This window comes from Mesocricetus auratus, unplaced genomic scaffold (assembly GCF_017639785.1).
Source record: "Mesocricetus auratus isolate SY011 unplaced genomic scaffold, BCM_Maur_2.0 Super-Scaffold_100007, whole genome shotgun sequence".
NCBI lineage: Eukaryota > Metazoa > Chordata > Mammalia > Rodentia > Cricetidae > Mesocricetus > Mesocricetus auratus.
The window spans coordinates 10,369,954-10,390,993 of record NW_024429191.1 but is presented as its reverse complement, the minus strand read 5'-3'; the positions used below and the strand labels follow the sequence as shown (position 1 = coordinate 10,390,993).

The 21,040-nt window shown below is 48.1% G+C and overlaps 1 protein-coding gene across 4 annotated transcripts in view; it reads right to left on the bottom strand.

The window, feature by feature from the left end:
- Positions 1 to 21,040, bottom strand: part of Lmf1 (lipase maturation factor 1) — an 87,738-nt gene that overhangs the window by 57,584 nt on the left and 9,114 nt on the right. For 2 of the 4 annotated variants that reach the window (XM_040748334.1, XM_040748333.1), the window contains exons 2-3: positions 11,973 to 12,282; positions 9,581 to 9,591 (exon numbers count right to left, since the gene is read on the bottom strand). In XM_040748334.1, coding sequence (XP_040604268.1) covers positions 9,581 to 9,591; positions 11,973 to 12,127 — 166 coding nt within the window. In that variant the 5' untranslated portion in view covers positions 12,128 to 12,282. Of the gene's footprint in view, positions 1 to 9,526; positions 9,592 to 11,972; positions 12,283 to 21,040 lie in introns of those variants that run through there. The other 2 variants (XM_040748335.1, XM_040748336.1) reach the window with 2 other exon arrangements.

The window sequence follows — 21,040 nt, the reverse complement described above, 5'->3', positions numbered from 1 at the left end:
GTACAGAGAGACACACAGACTCACAGGTAAGTCCACTTCACAAGGGATAAGCGGAAGAAATGAAGCCGGGTAGAGGGCTGGGGACTATTTACTTGGCAGTCCTCAGTCCAGAAGGAAGGAGCGGACAACTAATACAGAAACCACAGTGTTAACAGACTGCACTTTACCTCTGGGGGCTGGCAAGAAGGCAATCTGAATACAATCCCCAGAACCCACAGTGAAGAGTGAACGGAATCCAGGAAATCGTCCTCTAACTCCCGCATGTGCACCGTGGCACCTGTGCGCCTGCTCTACACACAGCCATCGCAGACTCATGCACATATAGTAGCAATAGTAAAGCTCACCTCTGACTCCTCACAATCACCCATGAATGCCCCCGAGATGCTCATCATGCAAGAACCAAACAGAAAACCAGCTACAGTCTGCCTGCCATGGAGATGCATGCCTAAGAGGCAGCTGAAACCTCTAACACATGTAGGGATCGTACCTGGAATACAGCAGTGTGCTGGACCGGAGGACAGGAACTGTCAAGAAGGACCTGCTACCCACACTTCAGAGCCATTAGCAGGAGCCAAACAGCATCAGTGCCCATCTCCTCCCACAAATGCACACACAAGAGCTGCCATTGTGACAGCACGGAGTATGGTTTTCTCTTTAAGAGTTTCTGTTTCAGAACATCAAAGCACTCACAGAGGACACTGGCATGCAGACACTAGCTGGGACAGCCAGCAGAGCTTCTTCCTGTTCCTCACACTGGCAAAGGTCAGGCTGGCTGGCAGTGTCCTTCCACTGCTAGCAAGGGGCCCGGGAGCCAGGAAGCATGGGGGACATGCACCAGGTGCTGGAGGTGCCAGGCCAGCTGGCAGTCTTGACGGTGTCTGCAGAGACCAAAGCACGTCTCTAGCCTCTCAGCTGTCTGGTGCAAACAGGCCACAACGCTTGCATGGGTGAAAGCTTAACGGGCAACATGCATACGGGATGGCCTGCCTTGCCTCAGACAAATAGTTGCAAGCTGGGTAAGTAGAGATGAGGATCCCATCGGCCAACTGTTTTCAGGTGTCTCCCTGCGAATGTGGTCATGCAAAGGGCTGGCAGATGGTTCTTCATAAGAATCCTGTGTCAGGGGAGGGAAGGAGGTCGCAGTGGGAAAGGTGGTTGCTGATGAGGAGACAGGTTTACAGCATGACACCAATCCCTGTGGATCACAAGGATCTCTAGGACATAGCAAGGGGCAAATCAATTAGTGGACCAGGATCTGGCAAAGACAGCTAACCTGACCCATAATCTCCAAACCCAGATGTCTAAAACGCATCTGCTCCAAGTGCTACCAGAAAGCCTGAAGAAGGAACTTCCACAGTATGGGGAGAAAGAATGATAGATTGTGTAATGTGTTTTCTATAAAATAAAAAATCAAAAGGAGTTAAGCAGTTGCACTAGAATAAGCTGGTGAGACTATCAAAGATGAAACCCTGAAACACAAAAGAAGGGTCAACTACCAACTCTGGGGAAAACCAAAAGTGAACAGACAAAAAGTTACAGCTCACTATTCGGCACAGCAGTTGCCATTTGCACAGACACAATAATGCACAGATTGACAAATCAGTAACAACGTTATCTACATTACTTTTTGGTCTTTGAACTAAAATCAGATGTAAAAATTATACCTGTAACATATTTATGCTAAGATGTTGAAAACAGCATTAGGAGCATGTGAGGATCCTTGTCACTCATGACACACAGTACACAAACAATATCTACATGTGACACACCAAGAGCAGTCCATGTACACACCTCATTAGAAATACGGACTCAGGGGCTGGCAAGATGGCTCAGTACCTAATGGCATTTGATGTGCAAGCCTAGTGACCTGAATTTGATCTCCAACACACACGTGATCCATGGTTTTAAATATCAACTTGCCACAATCTAGAATTGTAGAAAAGAGCCTCAATTGAGGAATTGCCTAAATCAGGTTACCCTGTGGGCATGTCTACGGGGATTGTCTTGATGGCTAACTGACATAGGAAAAAGCCAGTCCACTGTTGGTGGCATCATTCTATAGACAGGGGGCCTGAACCTTCTCCTCCAAGAGTAAATCTAACTTCTGAGGGGAGGGGAAAGATAAGAAAAAGAGAAATGAAAGATATAGACAGCACGGATGCTTTTATTCATGCTCTGTCCTTGATTGTGAATATGATGTGGCAACTGCATGAGCTCCTGCCTTGATGTCCCTGAAGTGATGAACCATAACTTGGAGTTGTGAGCTGAATAAAGCATTTCCTCCACTGGGTTGCTTTCATCGGGATATCTTATACCAATAACATAAATGAAACCAGGATACCATATAAAGGTAGGAAGGAAGAAAGGAAAAGGAGGGAGGGAAGGAGGGAGGGAGGGAGGAAGGAAGGACTCTACAAAGTTGTCCTCTGACCTCTACATGTATGCTGTAATACATGTGTGCTCACACACATATCTTAGACACATACATACGAATAATACTTCTTTTCTCTTCTCTTCTTTTCTTTTCTTTTTGAGACAGGGTTTCTCTGTGTAGCCTTGACTTTCCTGGAAGCTCTGTAGACCAGGTTGGTCTAGAACTCACAAGAGATCCACCTGCCTCTGCCTCCTCAGTGCTGGGATTAAAAGTGTGCATTACCACTGCCTGGCATTAAACAATAATTTTTAAGTGAGAAATATGGATGCAAATACCAGAGTAAGTGCTACTGGAGATAAAGGGTTTTATCTGGAGAGCAGGATCTGGGTGAGCAGACGTAGACAGCTCTGCAGTTCTGTTTAGAATAAACCATGCAATCCAGGTGCATAGCTAGGTTTTCTTTTTAACAATTAGAAGAATAATCTGTAGGCCATGGTCTAGCCAGAGTATAAAGAACCCAGAAGCTGATAGGAAAAAAAGAGAGAAAAGAAAGAGATAACAGCAGACACATGTAACGCTGCTGTCTATTTCTTTAGATGGTACTAGTCCACAGAGGCATCAGCACTGAAGGCTACAGAATCACACACGATGGCTGTCACTGGATGGAACCGGGACACAGCTAGAGGGCAGTGGTCATCTGTGTGTGCTGTTATTATCAGAGGAGAGGAGACAAAAAATAAATGACTTAAGCTGTCAGCTGAAGACGCTGGAGAATAAGCCCCTTCCCTCCAGGAGAAGGCAACCTACAAATGTGAGACCTGATGAGCCAGAGTGCATTGTTGAACACCTATCAGAGCTAGGGTGTGGCTAAGAGTGGAGCACTGGTATAGAAACACACAAAACCTCAGGTTCCCAGCATTGTAAATCAATTTTTTTAAATTCTTAAAAATCTAATAGATAAAACCAGTTCTTTCAAGATCACAAGAGAGAATTTCTAAGTGTTCTGCCAGGGGGAACAGAAGAGAAACAAGCAAAGATACGTATTGTGCTAGAGAGTGACATGGACAGGTGGTAGGCCAGAGACCGAGATGAACAGACAGACAGCTTGGCAAGAGAGGCCACCCAGCAACCACAGGTATCTCCGAAAGCAACAAGCTTGAAATCAGACAGATCCTTATTGTAGGAGACTTAGACTAAGTCCACCCGGCTCTGCTGTCCTTGAGAGTGACAGGATGGAGACAATCTTCTACCCAGGTGGGACAGTCAAGACCACACAGACACCCCGTTTCCAAACAATCTAGCAAAAAATAAAACTAAGAGGCAAGCCAGAAGAATTCCAGAAGAACCCACCTGGCAGCCTCAGGACTCAAGTGAAACAGCTCTCTCTTCGATGTCTCAGAGCTCTGTTCATTAAAGGGAACCATGCTTTGGAATTGGAAGCCATAGATTCCAGAGTGAGCAACAAGAGAGAAAGGAGCACAGTCTTAGCATCCCATGCTGGCCTCAGAGTAACGATGGCCTTGAACTTGCCTCTACCTCCAGTGTGCTTGGATCTATTTATTTATTTATTTATTTATTTGTTCATTTTGGAGGCAGGGTCTCACTCTGCAATTCAGCATCCCTTGTGCCTCAGCCTCCAGACTGCCAGGATTAAAGGTGGGAGAAGGAATGGGAAGGGGGAGTGAGGGAGACACACAGACACGGAGATGAGAATATGATCTTATGTCCCCATATGGGTAAATACTGACCCTAGGTCACTACCGATGACTGACTGAGACAGTCCACACCAATATGCTACACAGTGGCCCTCACATGGTGGAACTAGGTTTTTCTGGGCTCCCATGAAGGATGTGACTGGACATGGTATTGGGACAGGGGGCCTGTCATCCTGAGTTGACATTTTTCAGAAATGAGCTCTATGAGGCTATTCTTCCCCTAGTGACACCACGAGGTTACATTAACAGAGACAGGCTCAGGCCCAGGAAGGAGACATAGGGTTGGCCTGGAGCTTAGGCTGGCCAAGCTATCGAGGCTGCCTCTGACTGTGAGGGTAACTTCATTAAGGAAACTGTTTTCTTGAGCACGGGACTGGGAGGAGAGTGAGGATTATAAACTGCAGCAGAGGGTTATGCACAGAAGGTTATGCAGGCTGCTTGCAGTGTCAGCCACAGGTCTGGAAACAGTTTCATGGAACCTGCTGGGCTGGGCACTGTGCTAATCACTTCCTGCAGGCAGCCTCTGCTCACTCACTAATGGGTCTTAATAAAAACTTCCAATTGGGCCAGTAAACCCCTCATTAAGCTGTTTTTAAAGCATGAATTTAAGAGCAGCAAGGGTGAAGGGTCACATGGAGCATTTAATTCACAACGGCTGGCAGGAGGTGCTGCCATGAAGGGAAACACCCAGGTTCGAGTGTCCCAACTGTATAAACAATCCCATGCGGCCCAGGGCCTGCCAAGGACGATCGGACAGGAGAAAGAACTCTCCACTTGGCAAGAACAAAGCTCCCCAAATCATTAAGAGCTGTGTCCACTTGGAAAGACTACCGATATGGCGGCAAAGGACAGAGTTCACCAGATGATCTGTGGGTACCAATCCTGCAATGCAGCCTGGGCCCTCCCGGGCTGCTTGGGAACCATGGCTATTGACATGCCAGCCAGCTTCCTGCCGACGCCTGGCCTCCCTCCCCTGTGGCTCATCCACTGGCTTGCAGCTCCCTTGGGTTCCACGCTTTAAAGCTGTCCCCACCCCCTGCTGCGTTTACAGCTAAGGGTTGTGTGTGATCCAAGGCAGATGCCTCCGTGGGTCCCTGTGCCTGCACACTGTGTCCAGGCAGCTGACACAGCATAACTTCTGTCCTTGTCCTCATCAGCTGAGGACAAACTAATCACTTATCAGTGCAGCTTCTTCATTTGAACGCTAAAGTGTCCAATTTTTATCTTGACTGTGCTGCACTGAAACAAAAAGGCACGGGGTCTTCTAGAGTTCTTTCCTGAGTCCCAGGGACCTTCACACCTCGGACATCCTACACTACTAGACAAGTGCTGCCCTGAGTGGTGGGGGCGTGCGTCTAGGGGACACCAAAGGCCTCTAGTTTCCCCAAGCCTGATGGGAGCTCCTGAGGCCCAGGGCTCTCACAATATTATACCCACACAGCAGGTTGGACTCCTTCCTTACAGTCATCAGAGACAGTGTGGCCTAGTAACAGTGAAACCAAATCCAGTGTCCCAAGGGGCCTAGACAAAGAGAACAGGAAGTATGGCCTACACTGTCTGGGTATCACTTGGAAACCAAGGCCTATACCCCATTCACCACTACAGAAAACACAATCAAAGAACTTACAAAGTGTTTTGTGGTGTAAAATACTCCAAAGCCGTCTGGAATGTGCTAGATTTCCTGACTGCCTATCTGGGCCTGGAAGACCTTGTAGTATATAGCCCATGAGCCAAGCTGGTGGAAGCTGTACTACATGGCTGGAGTCTATCATGCTATCTTCTCACAGGCTCTCTCCAGTCCTGTCAGCATGTGGCTCCTCTAGCAGGGAACTCTTCCCGTTGTGGTAGCCACACTGTTGCATACTGACAGCCAAGGCCTAGAAGGAGTCACCCTGGGAACAAAACTGAGGAAACTGAGGATAGGACATGGGACTCAGGGCCCCAAGACAAGGTCGCAGTCCTCTATATATAACCCTTTCATACTGCACACAGAGCTCAGCATGGTCTGGGCCCCAGCGTAGACAGTGGCCCTGCCAGACATAGTGGTATGTGAGAGACAATAGTCAGGGATATGGCTGGACTGGGGATGGCAGTCATGCTGAGAGACAGTCATCAGGCTGGGGACAGCAGTCATACTGGGTACTGTGTGTGTTGGGATGGCGTCCTTCAGGAGACCTGAAGCCCTGCTGCTCAGCCTGGCAGACTACTGTAGTTCCCAAAGCATGGGACAGCGTGAGTTCCAGAGGGCCAGGTGAAGGGACATCAAGGAAGCACATTCTCACTGGGACAGAAGTATCCTACATGTACAGGGCACGGGATGAATTCTTTTCTAGCAGCCTTTGGTCTGTATGTTACCAAGACAAACGGAAAGCAGCAAGAAGTACAGAGTAGATGACCAATGGCATAGGCTCCCTGTGACCCAAAGAACAGCACCAGCACACACCCTTAGCTCACTCGGCGAGCATCTGTCCAGAAAACACAGTACAGCACTGGGATAGTGGCGGGTGATGGAGCAGAACCCAAGGCTCCCACAGTTAAAGGGGTCTCTTAAAGAGGCAGTAAAAACGTGCTAATAAAAATGAGTATTTTCAGGAATTGTGATTGTCTGAGATGAAGGAAGTCACTAGAAATGGGACCTCACTGTCTGGGTTCCTTAGTCAGAATCCTGTCACTGACAGAAGAGGCCAGGCTCTCACATCTCTGGCCAAAGAGGCACTGTTCACCCTTGCCCAGGAATAGGGGTGCCCGAAGTCCTTTGCTAGCTGAATGGAGGGTGACCTCCATGAGGCCCTGTCCAAAGACTCTTCTAGAGTTCATGCCTTCCAGCTCTCCAAGAGTGGCTGGTGAGGCTAAGGGATGGGCATTTGTACTGATTCGATTTTAACTAATTTAATAAATGCATGTTAATCTAGGAATAGTGGTACATGCCTGTGATTGGCATTTGGGAGGCTGAAGCAGGAGGATAAGGATGGGGTACATAGTAAGACGCCTATCTCAAAATGAATAAACACATGGAGAGCTACAGCTCTGGAAGCTCAGTGCATTTCAAACCACCCTTCAGGCAATAGAGTCCCGCAGAGAACTAGAGCAGCTCCACATCGTGGCTCTTGGTTCACTAAAGCCTCCCTGTAAAAGGAGACGACTGACACAGTTAAGAGCGTACAGCTAGGATGATGAGCGTGCTCACTGTGAGAGCCCCAGCTCCAGGGAGCCGCAATACAGGGCTGGAGAAGGAAAGCCTCCAGAAGAGTCTTTTGAATTTCATACATATGGGCATTTTACCCTAAGTATATGTCTGTGTACCATGTGTGTGCGGTGCCCATGGAAGCCAAAAGATGGCATTGGATCCTCTAGAACTGGAGTTACTGATGGTTGTGAGCCCCAAGCAGGTGCCACTGAGCAATCACTCCAGCCCCTCCAGAAAAGTCTGAACCCAGCACATCTGATGCTTGTCCCATGCTGCCTTCCCAAACGGGTCTTTGTTTTCTGGGATAGCGAGGGAGAAGATGGAAGACAGGACTACAGTGACACCACAGGCTCCCAGGTCCCTGCACCATCAGGTAAAATGGAGTTGGCTCAGTGCCGGTCGTAAAGAACACAGACAAAGGGTGACTGGGCAGCGGTTTTCTTCTAAGTTCCTGAAGTCCCCACCTGGAGCTGTTCCACTGCTCAGCCTTCACAGTACTCCAAGTTCCCATGTGAGATCTCACCGGCCTCACAATCTGTACCTAGAACCCTGGGGACACCCCACCTCCTAGATTCCAAGACGGGGCAGCCCCTGCCAACACAGGCCTGAAGATGTGTGCAGTACCTGTAAGTGTTCATGTCTGCCCTGTGACACAGCCTCAGCTCCAGAGAGCCGCTAGCAGTGAGCACCCAGAGAGCCTCAGACTTGATTTTACCAGTAATTGCCAGAATCGTCTTCGCCAAGGAGCAGGGATCCCATCTAGATAGAGGAATCAGGGCCTCAAGGTTTCAATATTCACAACCAGAGAAAGTAATCTTGTTGCAATTTCAGATCAGTCATGTTCACTAAGAAAAGAGGGTTTGTTCCCTGAAGCAAGGGAGAGCACAGGGTTCTCTGGGGACTTTGATACAAGAAACAAAGAGCAGATATGAATGTCTTGGACCCACTGTGTCCTGAGCAGCCACATGGACACTGCCCTCAGCTGTGTGGGAAAGGCACTATCAGCAGAGTTGGAACAGTTTTGCTTACATACATCTGCCTACTCAGGGAATTAAAACTGGGGGGAAGCATTTACAGTGGCAGCAGATTGATGGCTTCAGGTTTCCCAGTGGATCTCCCTTTTCAGCACTGTAGGGCCCAATATTCCAATAATCAAGGCTAAGAACGTAAGTCAGTGACTCGGTACTCAGACCTCATGGCTGAAGCCACGGAGAGAAGGCAGGGTGTGGGCCCAGATACACACACAGCATGGAGAGGCTGAAGTGGGGCCAAGGTACCTCCTGTGGGGTCCTTGGGCTATAGAACTGCAGGGCAGTGAAGACACTCCTGCCCCTGCTCTCCCCTGAAGTGCAATTTCCTCAGCTGTGGAACTTCAGAGTTGGGTAGGCTTACAGACATAAGTCCTCAGATTCTCAGGCTTCCCTGCCACCCGGGGGCCGCCCTCAGCCACACGCCAGTGATTGTCACCTGGCATGGGCTGGGAGGATCTGAGTTGCTTCTCTAGTCAGCACCGGTGCCTTGGACAGTGTTCTCTACACTTCTCTTTCCAATGAACACACTATGTGCAGCTCAGTGACCACAGGACACACATACTTTCTCCAAGTGCCTTCTCTGGTTATCACCCTCAGTATCATCATTACTTTATTTTATTCTTTTGAGATAGGGTCTTACTATGTAGCCTTGGGTGAACTGGAATTTGCTGTGGAGACCAGGGTAGCCTTGAACTCACAGAGCTCTGCCTGCCTCTGTCTCCCTGGTACTGGGATTATAGGCATGTACTACTACACCCAGCAATACCCCCCACAATGTTTACTTATTTTTATATTTATGAGTTCTGTGTATGTATTATCGATGCACCACATACATTCAGAGCCTGCAGAAGCCAGAAGACATTGGATTTCCTGGAACTGGAGTTAAAGGTGGTTGTTAGCCTCCATGTAGGTTCTGGGAACCAAACCTGGTTCCTCTACAAAAGCAGCAAGAGTACTTAACCCCTGAGCCATCTCTCAGGCTCCCAGCATCTCCATTATTATGCAGTGCAGTTATTAGAGGCATCCCAGTTCCTCACCTGGAAGCCCCCAGCCCCAACCCACTCTAGCTATTCACTCCTATCAGAGCCAACCTTCAGGGCTTGCCAGCCTGCTAAAACTCTGTAGAACCACCCCCATACCAAGCGAGCCAGCAGCAATTCGATGGCAGCAAGGATTTAAACAATAAGATAAGCCCCCTGAAATACACAGACATACATACCCCAACATATAAGGCAAGCCCTCGCAGAGTTTTTTCTGCATGACTGTCACTTACCAAAAGAATACCTGAAACACACACAAAAAAGAAAAACATTAAAACATTGGCTTGGTTTTTATGTTAAGCTATTATATTTATCCAGAGAATAGAACCCACTTGTGAGCCCAGGGCAGTGTGGGGCATGGGGCACTGCAGAGGACCTGAATAGGCAAAGCTGGGTGAGATAGGGCTGCAGACCAGCAAAAGACACTGTAGAGTGAGCAGATGCAAGATCTGTTTTTCCTGCACGAAAGCTGATTTTGATTAACTGCCGCTGCAAATACTATACCCTAGGATCTGAAGCTCAAGGCGCCTCGACATAAGTCACTAGAAGAGGGGCTATGCCAAAAGAGCGCAGTAGGCGGCTGTCACTGTGCTCTTCACTTTGAAATCACACTGGACAGACGCTTGGTGCTCCGCTGCTGGAACCCAGAGCATCACACGTGCTAGCTGTGGTGGTTGGAATAAGAATGGCCCCCACAGGCTTATATATTTGAATGTTTAGTCACAGTGACAATACTGGAAAGAATTATAAGGATTAGGAGGTGTGGCCTTGGTGGAGGAATTATGTCACTGGCTCTAAAGTTTCCAAAGCCCATGCAGGTCAGTCCCTCTCGCTCTCAGCTACTGCTCCAGTGCTTGCCGACATACCGCTAGGCTTCCCGTAATAAGGATGCCCAGTGTCCCCACCCCTGATGCCATGTACATCAAACATGGACACCTACTATATCATGGAAGAAAGACACATTGATACAAGCTACACATGATAAGCCCTAACACACCATGCTGGAGGTGAAGCCAGACACAAAGCTACACACTATGGGACTATGTCCACAGGGAATGCTTGGGGCATGTAAGCACCATGGGTGTAAAAGGAAAGCCACAGGCAGAAATCAGTCACTGGTCACCAAAGGCTGTTGAAGGAGTGAGTTGCTAGGCTAAGATACAGGGTTCTCTTGTGGTGATGAGAACGGTTTAAACTTCATGGCAAGGTTTTTAGAACCCTGAATACACGAAACCACTGACTTGTAAAATTTATTTATTTTTATTCCATTTTTGATACCAAATCTCACTCTCTAGCCCAGGCTGTGCTGGAACTCACTGTGTAGTTCAGGTTTGTTTTGAACTTGGCAGTTCTCCTGCCTGACCTGAGCTTTCCCTGGTGCTGAGATTACAGACACATACTGCCGTACTCAGCTTGATTTGTACATACTAAAGAGTTAAATTTTACAGTGCATGTATTTCATCTCAATAAAAAAGAAAAACTGAATGGAATGCACGCAAATGAAAGGTAAGAGCTTGAGATTTGCCATGGGGTCTGGGCTCACTGAGTGGGCTTGTAGCCTGGTGGTTCTGAAACTATATCAAGTGAGTCCCAGCCTGGCCAAGATACATACTGTTCTCAGATAAAATACTAATGCCTGAAGTTTGGTTGTGGTTGTTTGTTTGTTTGTTTTACCACAGATGCTGGAAGCAGTGAGTACATCCCATGAGCATGCTACTACATGTCCACAGAGGAATATTAAGTGGACAGCACGCTTGCTCATACTGCTAACCCAAGAGACAGCCAATGCAAGCGGTTCCCTAATAAGCCTGAACACAGGTTGGAAAAGGACCCATGGGTGGGGCTGGAGAGAAGGTTCAGTGGGTAAGAGTATTTGCTCTGCATGCAAGAGGACCCAGGTAAAGCTGGGTATGGCTGCACGTGTCTATAACCCCAGCACTGTGAGACAGGTGGATCCTAGGAGCTTGCTGGCCAACCAGCCTACTGAGATGATGGATTTATAGTTCTGTCTGGCCTGCCCCACAACCCCCTCCAATCCCTGCTCTTTCTTAAGTTGCTTTTGTGAGGAATTTTGTCACATCAAGGAGAAAAACAATCAATACAGGTACAAACTCCTTCATCTACGTCCCATGTGTCCACATAGACACTGATCACCATGTCCACAGACTTCTCCAACATGCCCTTCTTTGGTCCATAATCTCTCTGGCCTTGGTGGTCCTATAAGCTTCATCAACACCTCTAGTCCTACAGGCCACCAATAGGGCAAGGTATGAGCCATGGCCCTAGTGTGGCATCTGACACAGGCTGGTAAGACTCTTCTTGATAAGGGTAGAAGGGTGATGTTTCAAAGTCAAGTCCTTTCAACCTCCATGTTCCCAGCTGCCCAATGATTTCTGTCTCCATCTCCTCAAACCTCATGACTCAAGCAGACAGGGAGCATATTCTTAAAGGGACATATATCTCCAAGCACAATCACTCATTTTATTCGCCAAAGACAAAAGTCAGTGTTTGGCTAAGTGGTTAACAGCAACCTAAGTGCTCGATAATGCACTGAACAAGGTCACTCTGGCACTCCAGTGGCCAGGAGGTATATGTCCACAGGGCTACACGGTGGGCTCTACTTACCAGATCTGCCCTACGTTGACCAGGGACATGTAGAGGGCCCAGAGGATAGCCATGAGTATCATGTTGGCACAGCCAGTCACCAGAACAAAGAGTGAGAGGCCCAGCCCAAGAAGAGCAAGAAGGTCCAGGTTGAAGTTCATGTTTGACCAGTCCATCAGCCATAAGATGGTTGGGGCATAGCTCCAGGCATCCCAGCCAATCCTGCCCTGGAAGTACTCCTGGACATTCTTCAGGTACACTCTGCAGGGCAGCAGGCCCCGGTCACCGATGAGGGCCTTGTTCTGATTGAATGCCACCAAGAAGGCCACAACTGGAAGATATAAATGCAGGATTATGAGTAGGAGCAGACCACCCCTCCAAGGGCTCAGGGAACTAGGTCTCTGTGGGAAAAGGAGATGCTTCATAGGCCCTCATGAGGACAAGTGACACAAGCAGGAATAGGCCTCCATGGACACAAGCGGACATGAATAAGACCAATTTCAGTGGACACAAGGGGACACAGGCAAGAATGGGCCTCCATGGGTACAGGAGAAAGGCCCCTTTGGGTTAATGGGATATGAAGAGGTAACAGTCCTGTGGACATAAGGGTACATGAGGAGGAAATGGCTCCGTAGATATAAGAGAACAAGTTACAGTTTCTTTCTGTTGTTGTATTAAACACTGTGACCCAAGTAACTCAAAGGAGGAAATGGCTTCTTTCAGTTTACACTTCCAGTCACAGTTCATCACTGAGGAAAGTCAGAACAGGAACTCAAGCAGAAACAATGAAGGAGCATTGCTTACTGCCTTGCTCTGGCTCACACTCAGACAGCTTTCTTATACAGCCCAGGACCACTTGCCTTGGGATGGAACCCACAGCAGGCTGGGCCCTCCTGAACCAATCAGCAATTGTGACAATGGCCCACAGACATGCCCACAGGCCAGAAACTCTACGACTGAGATTCCTTCCTCCAGGTGACTCTAGGTTAAGTCAAGCTGACAGGATGCAAACAGGAAATGGCCCCACGGACACAAGAGGACACAAGCAGGAAAGGCCCTCATGGGCAATACATGTTTCTCACAGTGGGCAGCACACACGGTTTGGCACCTGTGTGGTTTGAATAAGACACACCCTCTATAATCTCAGGTATTTGAACACTTAGTTCTCAGTTGCTGGTGCTGTGTATGGAGGTTTAGGTGGTATAGCCTTGTTGGAGAAGAATGTCACTGGGGACAGGCTCTGAGATTAAAGCCTCACACCATGTCTAGTTCGCTCGCTCTGCTTTCGGCTTGCCACTGAAAATGTGAGCGCTCAGCTTCTTGCTCCTGCTGTCATGCCTATCCTGAGCTGCCATGCCTCCCCACCACAGCGGACTCTTCCATCTATGAGCTGCCTTGGTCTTAGTGTCTTGTCACAACAGGAATGTAAGTGAGGAAGTACCCGGGCTACACACACACAAGCAGCAGATGCTCTCTCAGGACCCTGGGGGCTATGGAACACAGACTGGAGAAAGCATGCTGTATGCACATATGTGGATTATGTCGCTCTCATATGATGTGTAAGCGAGCAAATTGACGTTGCTTATCTAAGCCCGTGCCTGATCGGCACTACCCATCATGGGATGTCCTAGTGACCTGGCTCCATCGATAGCACTGCTCCCCAGGGCCAGCAGCTGGAACAGTCCAATCCAAGCTCAGACTTCTGAGGTCATTTCTAGGATCTGCCCTCTATAAGGCACTTTCACTTCCTTGGAGCATCCACACTGTGTGTGCCAAATATGTATGTGTGTGTGGGGGGGTAGGATAAAGAGAGAAAAAGAGAGGAGTGAAATAAAAGATACAGACAAGAAAGAAAGAAGTGTCTTTATTAGCAAAAGATGGTCTATGTAGAAAACCCCCAAAGTACCTACAAAAATAAGACAAAACTGGCAACTTTTAGAACTAATAAGTGAGTTTATTAAGATCATGGGATGAGGAGGACTGGAGAGATGACTCAGTGGTTAAGAGTACTGGCTGCTCTTCTAGAGGACCCAGGTTCAATTCCCAGCACCCACATGGCAGCTCACAACTTCCTGTAACTGCAGTTCCAGGAGACCCAATGCCCTTTCACAGGCAAAGCAAACACCAATACACATAAAAAATAAATATTTTTTAAAAAAAGATCATGGGATAGGACACAAGATGAGAACAGAAGAGTCAGTTGTGTTCTTATAAACAATGAGCAACGTCATCTAAGCTTGAAAAGGAAGGGGAAAAAAAAAGAGCCTGGTGCTGGTGGCACATGGCTTTAATCCCAGCACTTGGGAGGCAGAGGCAGATGGATCTCTGGAGGCCAGATTGGTTTACAGTGTGAGTTCCTGGACAGCCAGAGCTACACAGAGAAACCCTGTCTTGAAAAATAAAAACAACAAACAAAAAAAGCAACAAAACAAAAAAAAATTAAGATGGTTCCATCTGTAGGAAACTTCAAGACACAGGAGAAAGAAAGACGCGTCAGGATGAGTGGGGACCAGACGGCTACACTCTGCATGGAACCCACCGAGTCCATACTCTCAACCAAACAGTGAGTTCTCCTGAGATTCTGACAACGCTAACTGTGCATAGGAAAGGGCAAAGGAAACAGAAGAGCTACCACAATTAGAAGAGGGATAGAGTTGTGCATTCAGGTTAACCACCTCCAGGACTCGCTAGACAAGTCTACACTAATAAAGATAAGGAGGGCAGAGGGCCCAGCAGCAGATACACGAAGATGACAAAGTTGCAAAGACAATACCTAAGGACCTCTGGTCAGCAGCTGCCATTGAACCAACTGCTATGGTTTGAATGTTGTTTGACGCCAAGATTTCCTTAGTCCTCAGTGTGGCAGTGTTGGATGGAAGGACTTTAAGATGCGGAACCTAGCAGGAGGTCTCTAGACTGTCCCCACACCATCACTCTAGCTTCTTGTCCCACAGGATGCTCACTGATGCTATCATGGTGTCATCCATTAAAAGATGACTTAGCAGAAGGCCCTCACCAGAGCTACCACCACAGTGCATACTCTCAGCCCCCACACTGAACAAAATGCATCTTCATCCATACCCAGGCCCGTGAGACAGTACCAAAAGTAAGCTAATAGCAAATCTGTGTACAAGAAGATGGCCTTAGACTTCACACATTACATAAAAAAATTAATCCAAAGGTTCACAGACGAAACGTGGTATAGATAAAAGCCAAACTATTAGAAGCTCACGCTTGTCATCCCAACACTCATGTAACTTAACTGTGAGTTCAAAAACAAAAAAGGAAAAAGGGGAGGAAGGACTCAAGGTTAGCAATGACGTTTTTAGGTAAAATACTTAGTCCATGGACTTCATGAAAATAAAAAATAAAAAAAACTTTAAATTTGCAAAAGAAACTTCAAAGACAATGTAAAGATGAGGCACAGACTGTAGGGAAATGCTGCAACCACAGATCCGATAAAGGATTTGCATTAAAGAACTCCTGAAACAGTAGTAAGAAAACCAAAAGGGGGTAAAAGATGTGAAGAGGTATTGAAACTGTCTGCCACACACAAACACACATGACAGGCAAAAGGGAAACATGTTCACTGCCACCACCACTGGGAACACCAATAAAGCCATCGAGGGTCTGGCATGATGGCGCATGCTTGTAACCTCAGCACTTGGGAGACACAGGCAGGAAGATCACCCTCAGCTACGACAAATTCAAAGTCAGGCAGCATACATCAGGCAGTCTCTCAACCAACCAAAACTGGAAAAACCTGGCCATAAGGTGCTCTGGAAGTGCCCAAGCCACAGGGCTGTTTATCATCGAGGCAGAAAAAGTGCAAAACAGCAGAGCCACTAGTCTGGAAGATAGGCAGGGTCCTGTCCAGTTAAACGCACGATGGAGCCTGTACGACCCACCGTGATGCTCTTGGGTATCCACCCAAGTGAACTGGGGACTTACATTCACATAAAAACCTCCACATGTTCAGAGTAGTTTATTAGTAATTACTAAAAACTGGACGCAGTCAAGATGCCTCTCAAGGTACAATAAACTGCCCCATTCAGACAGTGGGTGGCACTGCTGGGTAAAAGTGCAGGAGCTACTGAGTTAGCAACAGCATGGATGGACAGTAAATGCAATTTGTTCAGTTAAGAGTCTACACTCTATGGAATGTAAAAAGTAAATTAATAAAAGTGCAAACAAAGAAACCAAAACAAAACAAACAAACAAAAGGTCCACGCTCTGACCGCAGACTGTAAGGCTCTACTCACAAGGCATCCTGGGAAAGGCAGAGCCATTGACAGAGGCAGAAACAGGATTACAGTGGGCTTGGGGGATGGGGGAAAGTGGCTGCCCACCTACACTGGGGGAATTTCACTGCACAGTGTTGGGTGACAGACAGCACCATTTGTCTGTGAAAAACCACAAGAGAGCATTAGCGCACAAACTCAAACAAACAAAAAACAACCAGGATGTTGAGGCAAGCATGTGGGGGGTGTAGACTGTGACCAGTAGAGCCAACTTCCACTCCAGCACGTTTGGTATGTCCTTTCTGATAAAAATGGTTGGATGTCTTCAGGGACACAGACAAAGGCATCATGCCAGGATGGTGCTTTGGCTAGTTCTATCCCCAGGAGTCTAAGTGAGCACACACCGGGTGTGGGAGCAGAGTCCACAAGGGAGGGCACACAGCCTCAGTAGCCAGAGGTAAGGCTAAGCATGACCTGTGTGCTAACCAGAAGCTAGCACTCTGACAGAGGTGATCACATATATACCTGATGCCCTAGTTATATCAAAACCAGCTCTGCCCACCACGAAGGTTGCAGCAGGACTTAACACACAGCCTGGGGTTTCTCATGCTATTCTCTACCCAAAGAAATGGGGCTTCTTGGAAAAGCGACTGACCCCAGAGCTGGTGAGGACACCAGAAGAGACCCAGACCTGTCAGCTAGAAAATGAGGGGATACCCTAGCAACTAGGAAAGGCACATGAGGGGGATGAGGCACACACAGGGGAGCAATCACCAGGGACCACAGCTGAGATAATCAAAGGGCACCGATTGCTCAGGAGCACAGACAGCTCTAAACCAGACAGGAAGAAGGCCTCATGCATACATCTTCCTCCCAGAGGAACTCCCAAGGAGTAACTGCTGGTATCACTCCTTAATCCGGGGTGGGGTCCTTCTCCTCTTGCATATAAACTAAGAGACCAGCATGGATACACTTTAACCAGATGGCACAGGACAATGTGAGTGTCAGGTGAAAACTCCACAGTGGGAGGATTGTACCCAAACCTATCACCTCAAGTCTAACCAGCAGGAAGCACTGGACAGACCCAACTGGAGGCATGTTCCACAGAGCTTGTAGCCAGAATTGCTAAACATGGCCAACCAAGAGAATATTTGGAAGACACCAACTAGGGGACCAAAGAGACAGAAACTGATGCTATAGGGTTCCCAGGTTGGTCCTGGGCTTTGCCGAATCCACAGCTGATTGGCTAAGTCAATGCTCCTTTAAAGTACATGGAAGTATGAGACCTGGGCTGCATTTTCTCTAGCCAGGAGGCTCCTGGAGTTACCAGAGCCCCAGTACAAGGTTTCCCATGCCCCTGCCTTCACTAGAGAGCAGAAGGGTCCATGTCTACCAGCCACTGCCTCTCCAGGCAACTCAGAAGATACCCACAGCACACAGCTACATTGGCAGCACCAACTTCTGAGACAGCAGAAAGGTGTGTGTATGGATGTACACATTGGTATGGGACCCTCCAGCTACCTACTCAGCCAGCTCACCCAAGCACCATCCTCACCCCTCTGGGAACACTGCTTTCCAAGCACAGCCCCCCAGCCTAGAGGCTACAGTACTGGATGCTCTTTTCAGGGTACCAAAATTCAAAGTGCAATGCATAGAAGAGAAAGGAGACCTGGTATCCCCAGTTCATCACTTTCAGAAAGTGGCCCTAAGGCAAGCAGCAAAAGAAATCACTTACCAGAAAACAATGGCAATAAATGGGCTTGCAAAAAGGAAACCCTATGTGACTGTCAACTCCTTGAACAGCTGAGAGGGAAGAAAAAGAACACTTCAAACATCCAAGACTGCAAAGCAGAACCAAGCTTTTAGTCTCAGGCATGCCCAGCTTCTAAGAAGGAAATCCCAAATCACCCTAAGGAGGGTCTTAAAGACTTCCCAGGTGGAAATGTGCCCTTGTGAGGCCCTGGGTTTGCAGCACATGCTCATTCTCTCTCTCTGTCTCTCTCTCTGTCTCTCTGTCTCTGTCTCTCTGTCTCTGTCTCTGTCTCTCTCTCTCTGTCTCTCTCTCTCTGTCTCTGTGTGTGTGTGTGTGTGTGTGCCTCTGTCTGTCTGTCTGTACAAGAGAGAGAGGAAAGAAAGCTAAAAAATGAGCTATCCTTCTCTCTCCTTGCTGTCAGACAACCCAGAAATGCTGTCTGTCGTTGTTCTTGCTGACTGGTCAAACCCCAGGTCTTAGCACTACAGGCCCAAACACATTTTCCTCTGTGTCGGGAGCATAAGATGGTGTCTACCTTTCAAGCACAGTGTAGGACAAGAGGAGGGCTGACTCTGGGAATGTGCTGCCTGGAAGTGGAAAGAGGCACAGCTCATGAATGCTCAGAACCAAGAAGACAGGCTATCAATAGTGTTTTCTGGTTTTGCTCTTCAGCTGGAACTATATGGAAATGAGGAAAGGTGACCAAGGAACACATATGACCGATACTTGGGACATATACCTACACTAGGGTCAGGGTTTTAAGTCACTGAGTACATTTCCCACCCTCAGTCAGTAGGCTGACCAGAAAACTGCCCCACACTCCAGACACTGCAATCCCACAGCTGAGGCTGGGAAGTCCTGTCCCATGAGTTTTCATGTCCAGGATCCACCCTTCCTGAGAGCAGTAGTAGATGGATCTCATCAGTTTCCCAGTGTCCCCTCTGCAGCCTTAGCCGCCTGGGTGTTCCTTAGGGGTCAAGAAAGACACTGTCCAGGAGCAAGCCTAGTGCACAAAGACTAGGCCTTGGGAATAGTAAAGAGGAGGCAGAGCTGAAGCCAAGGGCCTGTCACTCACTGCTGCTCACCACCGTGGAATACTGAACTATGTAAAGATATGTTACATTTGTTCATGCTGCAGAATATTACTTTAAGTGTGTAAAGGTGTATTATATTTGTTCATGCCAAATTTGTTTACCAGATGTGTTACATTTGTTTTATCTTGCCTGTCTAATAAGAAGCTGGATGGCCAATAGCTAGGTAGGAGAGGGATAGGTGGGGCTGGTGGCCAGAGAGGGTAAGTAGGAGGAGAAATCTAGGCTAGAGAGAAGAAGGCGAGGAGGACAAAGGAAAATGAGACACGCTAGGGGCCAGAAGCCAAGCAGCCACACGCGAGAAGTGTGAAAGTAAGATATACAAAAGGAAAGAAAGGTCAAAAAGCTCCAAAGCAAAATGTAGATGAAGAGAAACAGGTTAAGTTATAAGAGCTAGCAGGACAAACATAAGATAGGGCTGAGCATTCGTAACTAATAAGAAGTCTCCAGGCCATGATTTGGGAGCTGGTTGGTGGTCTAAAAAAGAGAGCCTGATACAGCTCTCTAAGCCAAAGACTGAATACATTCTCTCCTATGTAGGTCACAGTGGTGTCACTGGACACATGCACACTGTGCTGCATGGGCAAGGTGCATCCATGGCAGCTGACACCTTAGTGCCCACTCAACAGAGTGAGAACCCTCAGGGACTGGAGGCCACAGATCAGGATGACAAGCAAATCTTTCCTTCAAGTGGCTTGGGCAGTCCCTTCGGGAAAACCACTCTCAAGTACTGACACACCTCGGCTTCCCCGGCTTCCCCGCGGCAGCCACTCTGGGAGAGTGAGCTATGCACACCTGCTCTGTGTGCTCACCCTTGTCATCTGCTGGTACACACTGGGACTGCTGTGGAAGGACTCAAACAACACCAGGTGGAGTGCAGGAGCCTGTTGCTAAAAGGCTGCCTCTGGGCCTGGTTTTGAGGAATCACTGGCAGGCCACACAGCACTGTTACATAATTTTCTGACTAACATCTTCATTAAAGCCTTCATTTATTTATCTTTGACAGAGTCTTGCTACTACGTAGCTTAGACTCCAGACTCCACCTCAGCCTTTTCAATGCAGGGATTATAGGGAGTAGATATCTTTGACACAAAACGCATAAAGAAAGACCGTACATCGCACTCTCCTAAGAGGGGGAAATCTCAGAATGTACTCGGCTGTATTTACTTACAAGTCTTTCCAATTCAACATTCAAGTGACATAGCTGGACAGCCACTTTGAAGGGACCTCAGAGTATAGTTCATAGACCAGTGAGGTCTGGGACATTTCAGAAGCAACTTACATATAGGACTGCTGCTTGCCTAGGGCCGTCAAAGCCGTGACACGGGAAGACGGGAAACCTAAAAGGTGTGTCTACCTCAAGTACACATGAGATAAGAAAGAGCATCACCCAAACACGCTGAGCAGCAGTTGGAAGTATCTGCCTTTTGCCTCAAACTGAAGCTCTAGCCCCTGTACTGGCCAAAGGCAGCACTGCTCAACCAAGAGGCCCTGAGCCTACCTGTAGAGTGTCCTCAGCACAAAGCTCCCAGCTGCCACCGTGCTTTCCAACATCTACCTTGAGGACTGCCTTCATCTTGCTCTGAGCGTGCCAGTACCAACTTCCCCATGATTCCTTAGTATTGTGTGGGATTAAACAACGCAGGTCTGGGCATTTTTTTCCACTAACTTTAGAGAGAATGAGTGGAACCCCACAGGGGCCATCTGATTAAGAACTCTAGTTGTCTACACAAGGAAGTGGCCAGGCTGTCACACAAAAATGCACATGAACCTGACCCCTGCACAGCAGAGCCACATGGACAGAGCCCAAAGCCACAGAGGTGACTCCTAAAAATGCCCAGTGTGCACCATGCACAGGCCAGGCAGGGTGACCGGCCTGTTGAGCACGGCCATGCCAGCCATGTCCTGCCCTGGCCCTTGGGCTTAGTTTTTCCTTCCTTATTAAAAGGCCAGGGCATATCCACCAGTGTTCATAAGGTCCCAGGGCCACCCTGCTAGGTATTA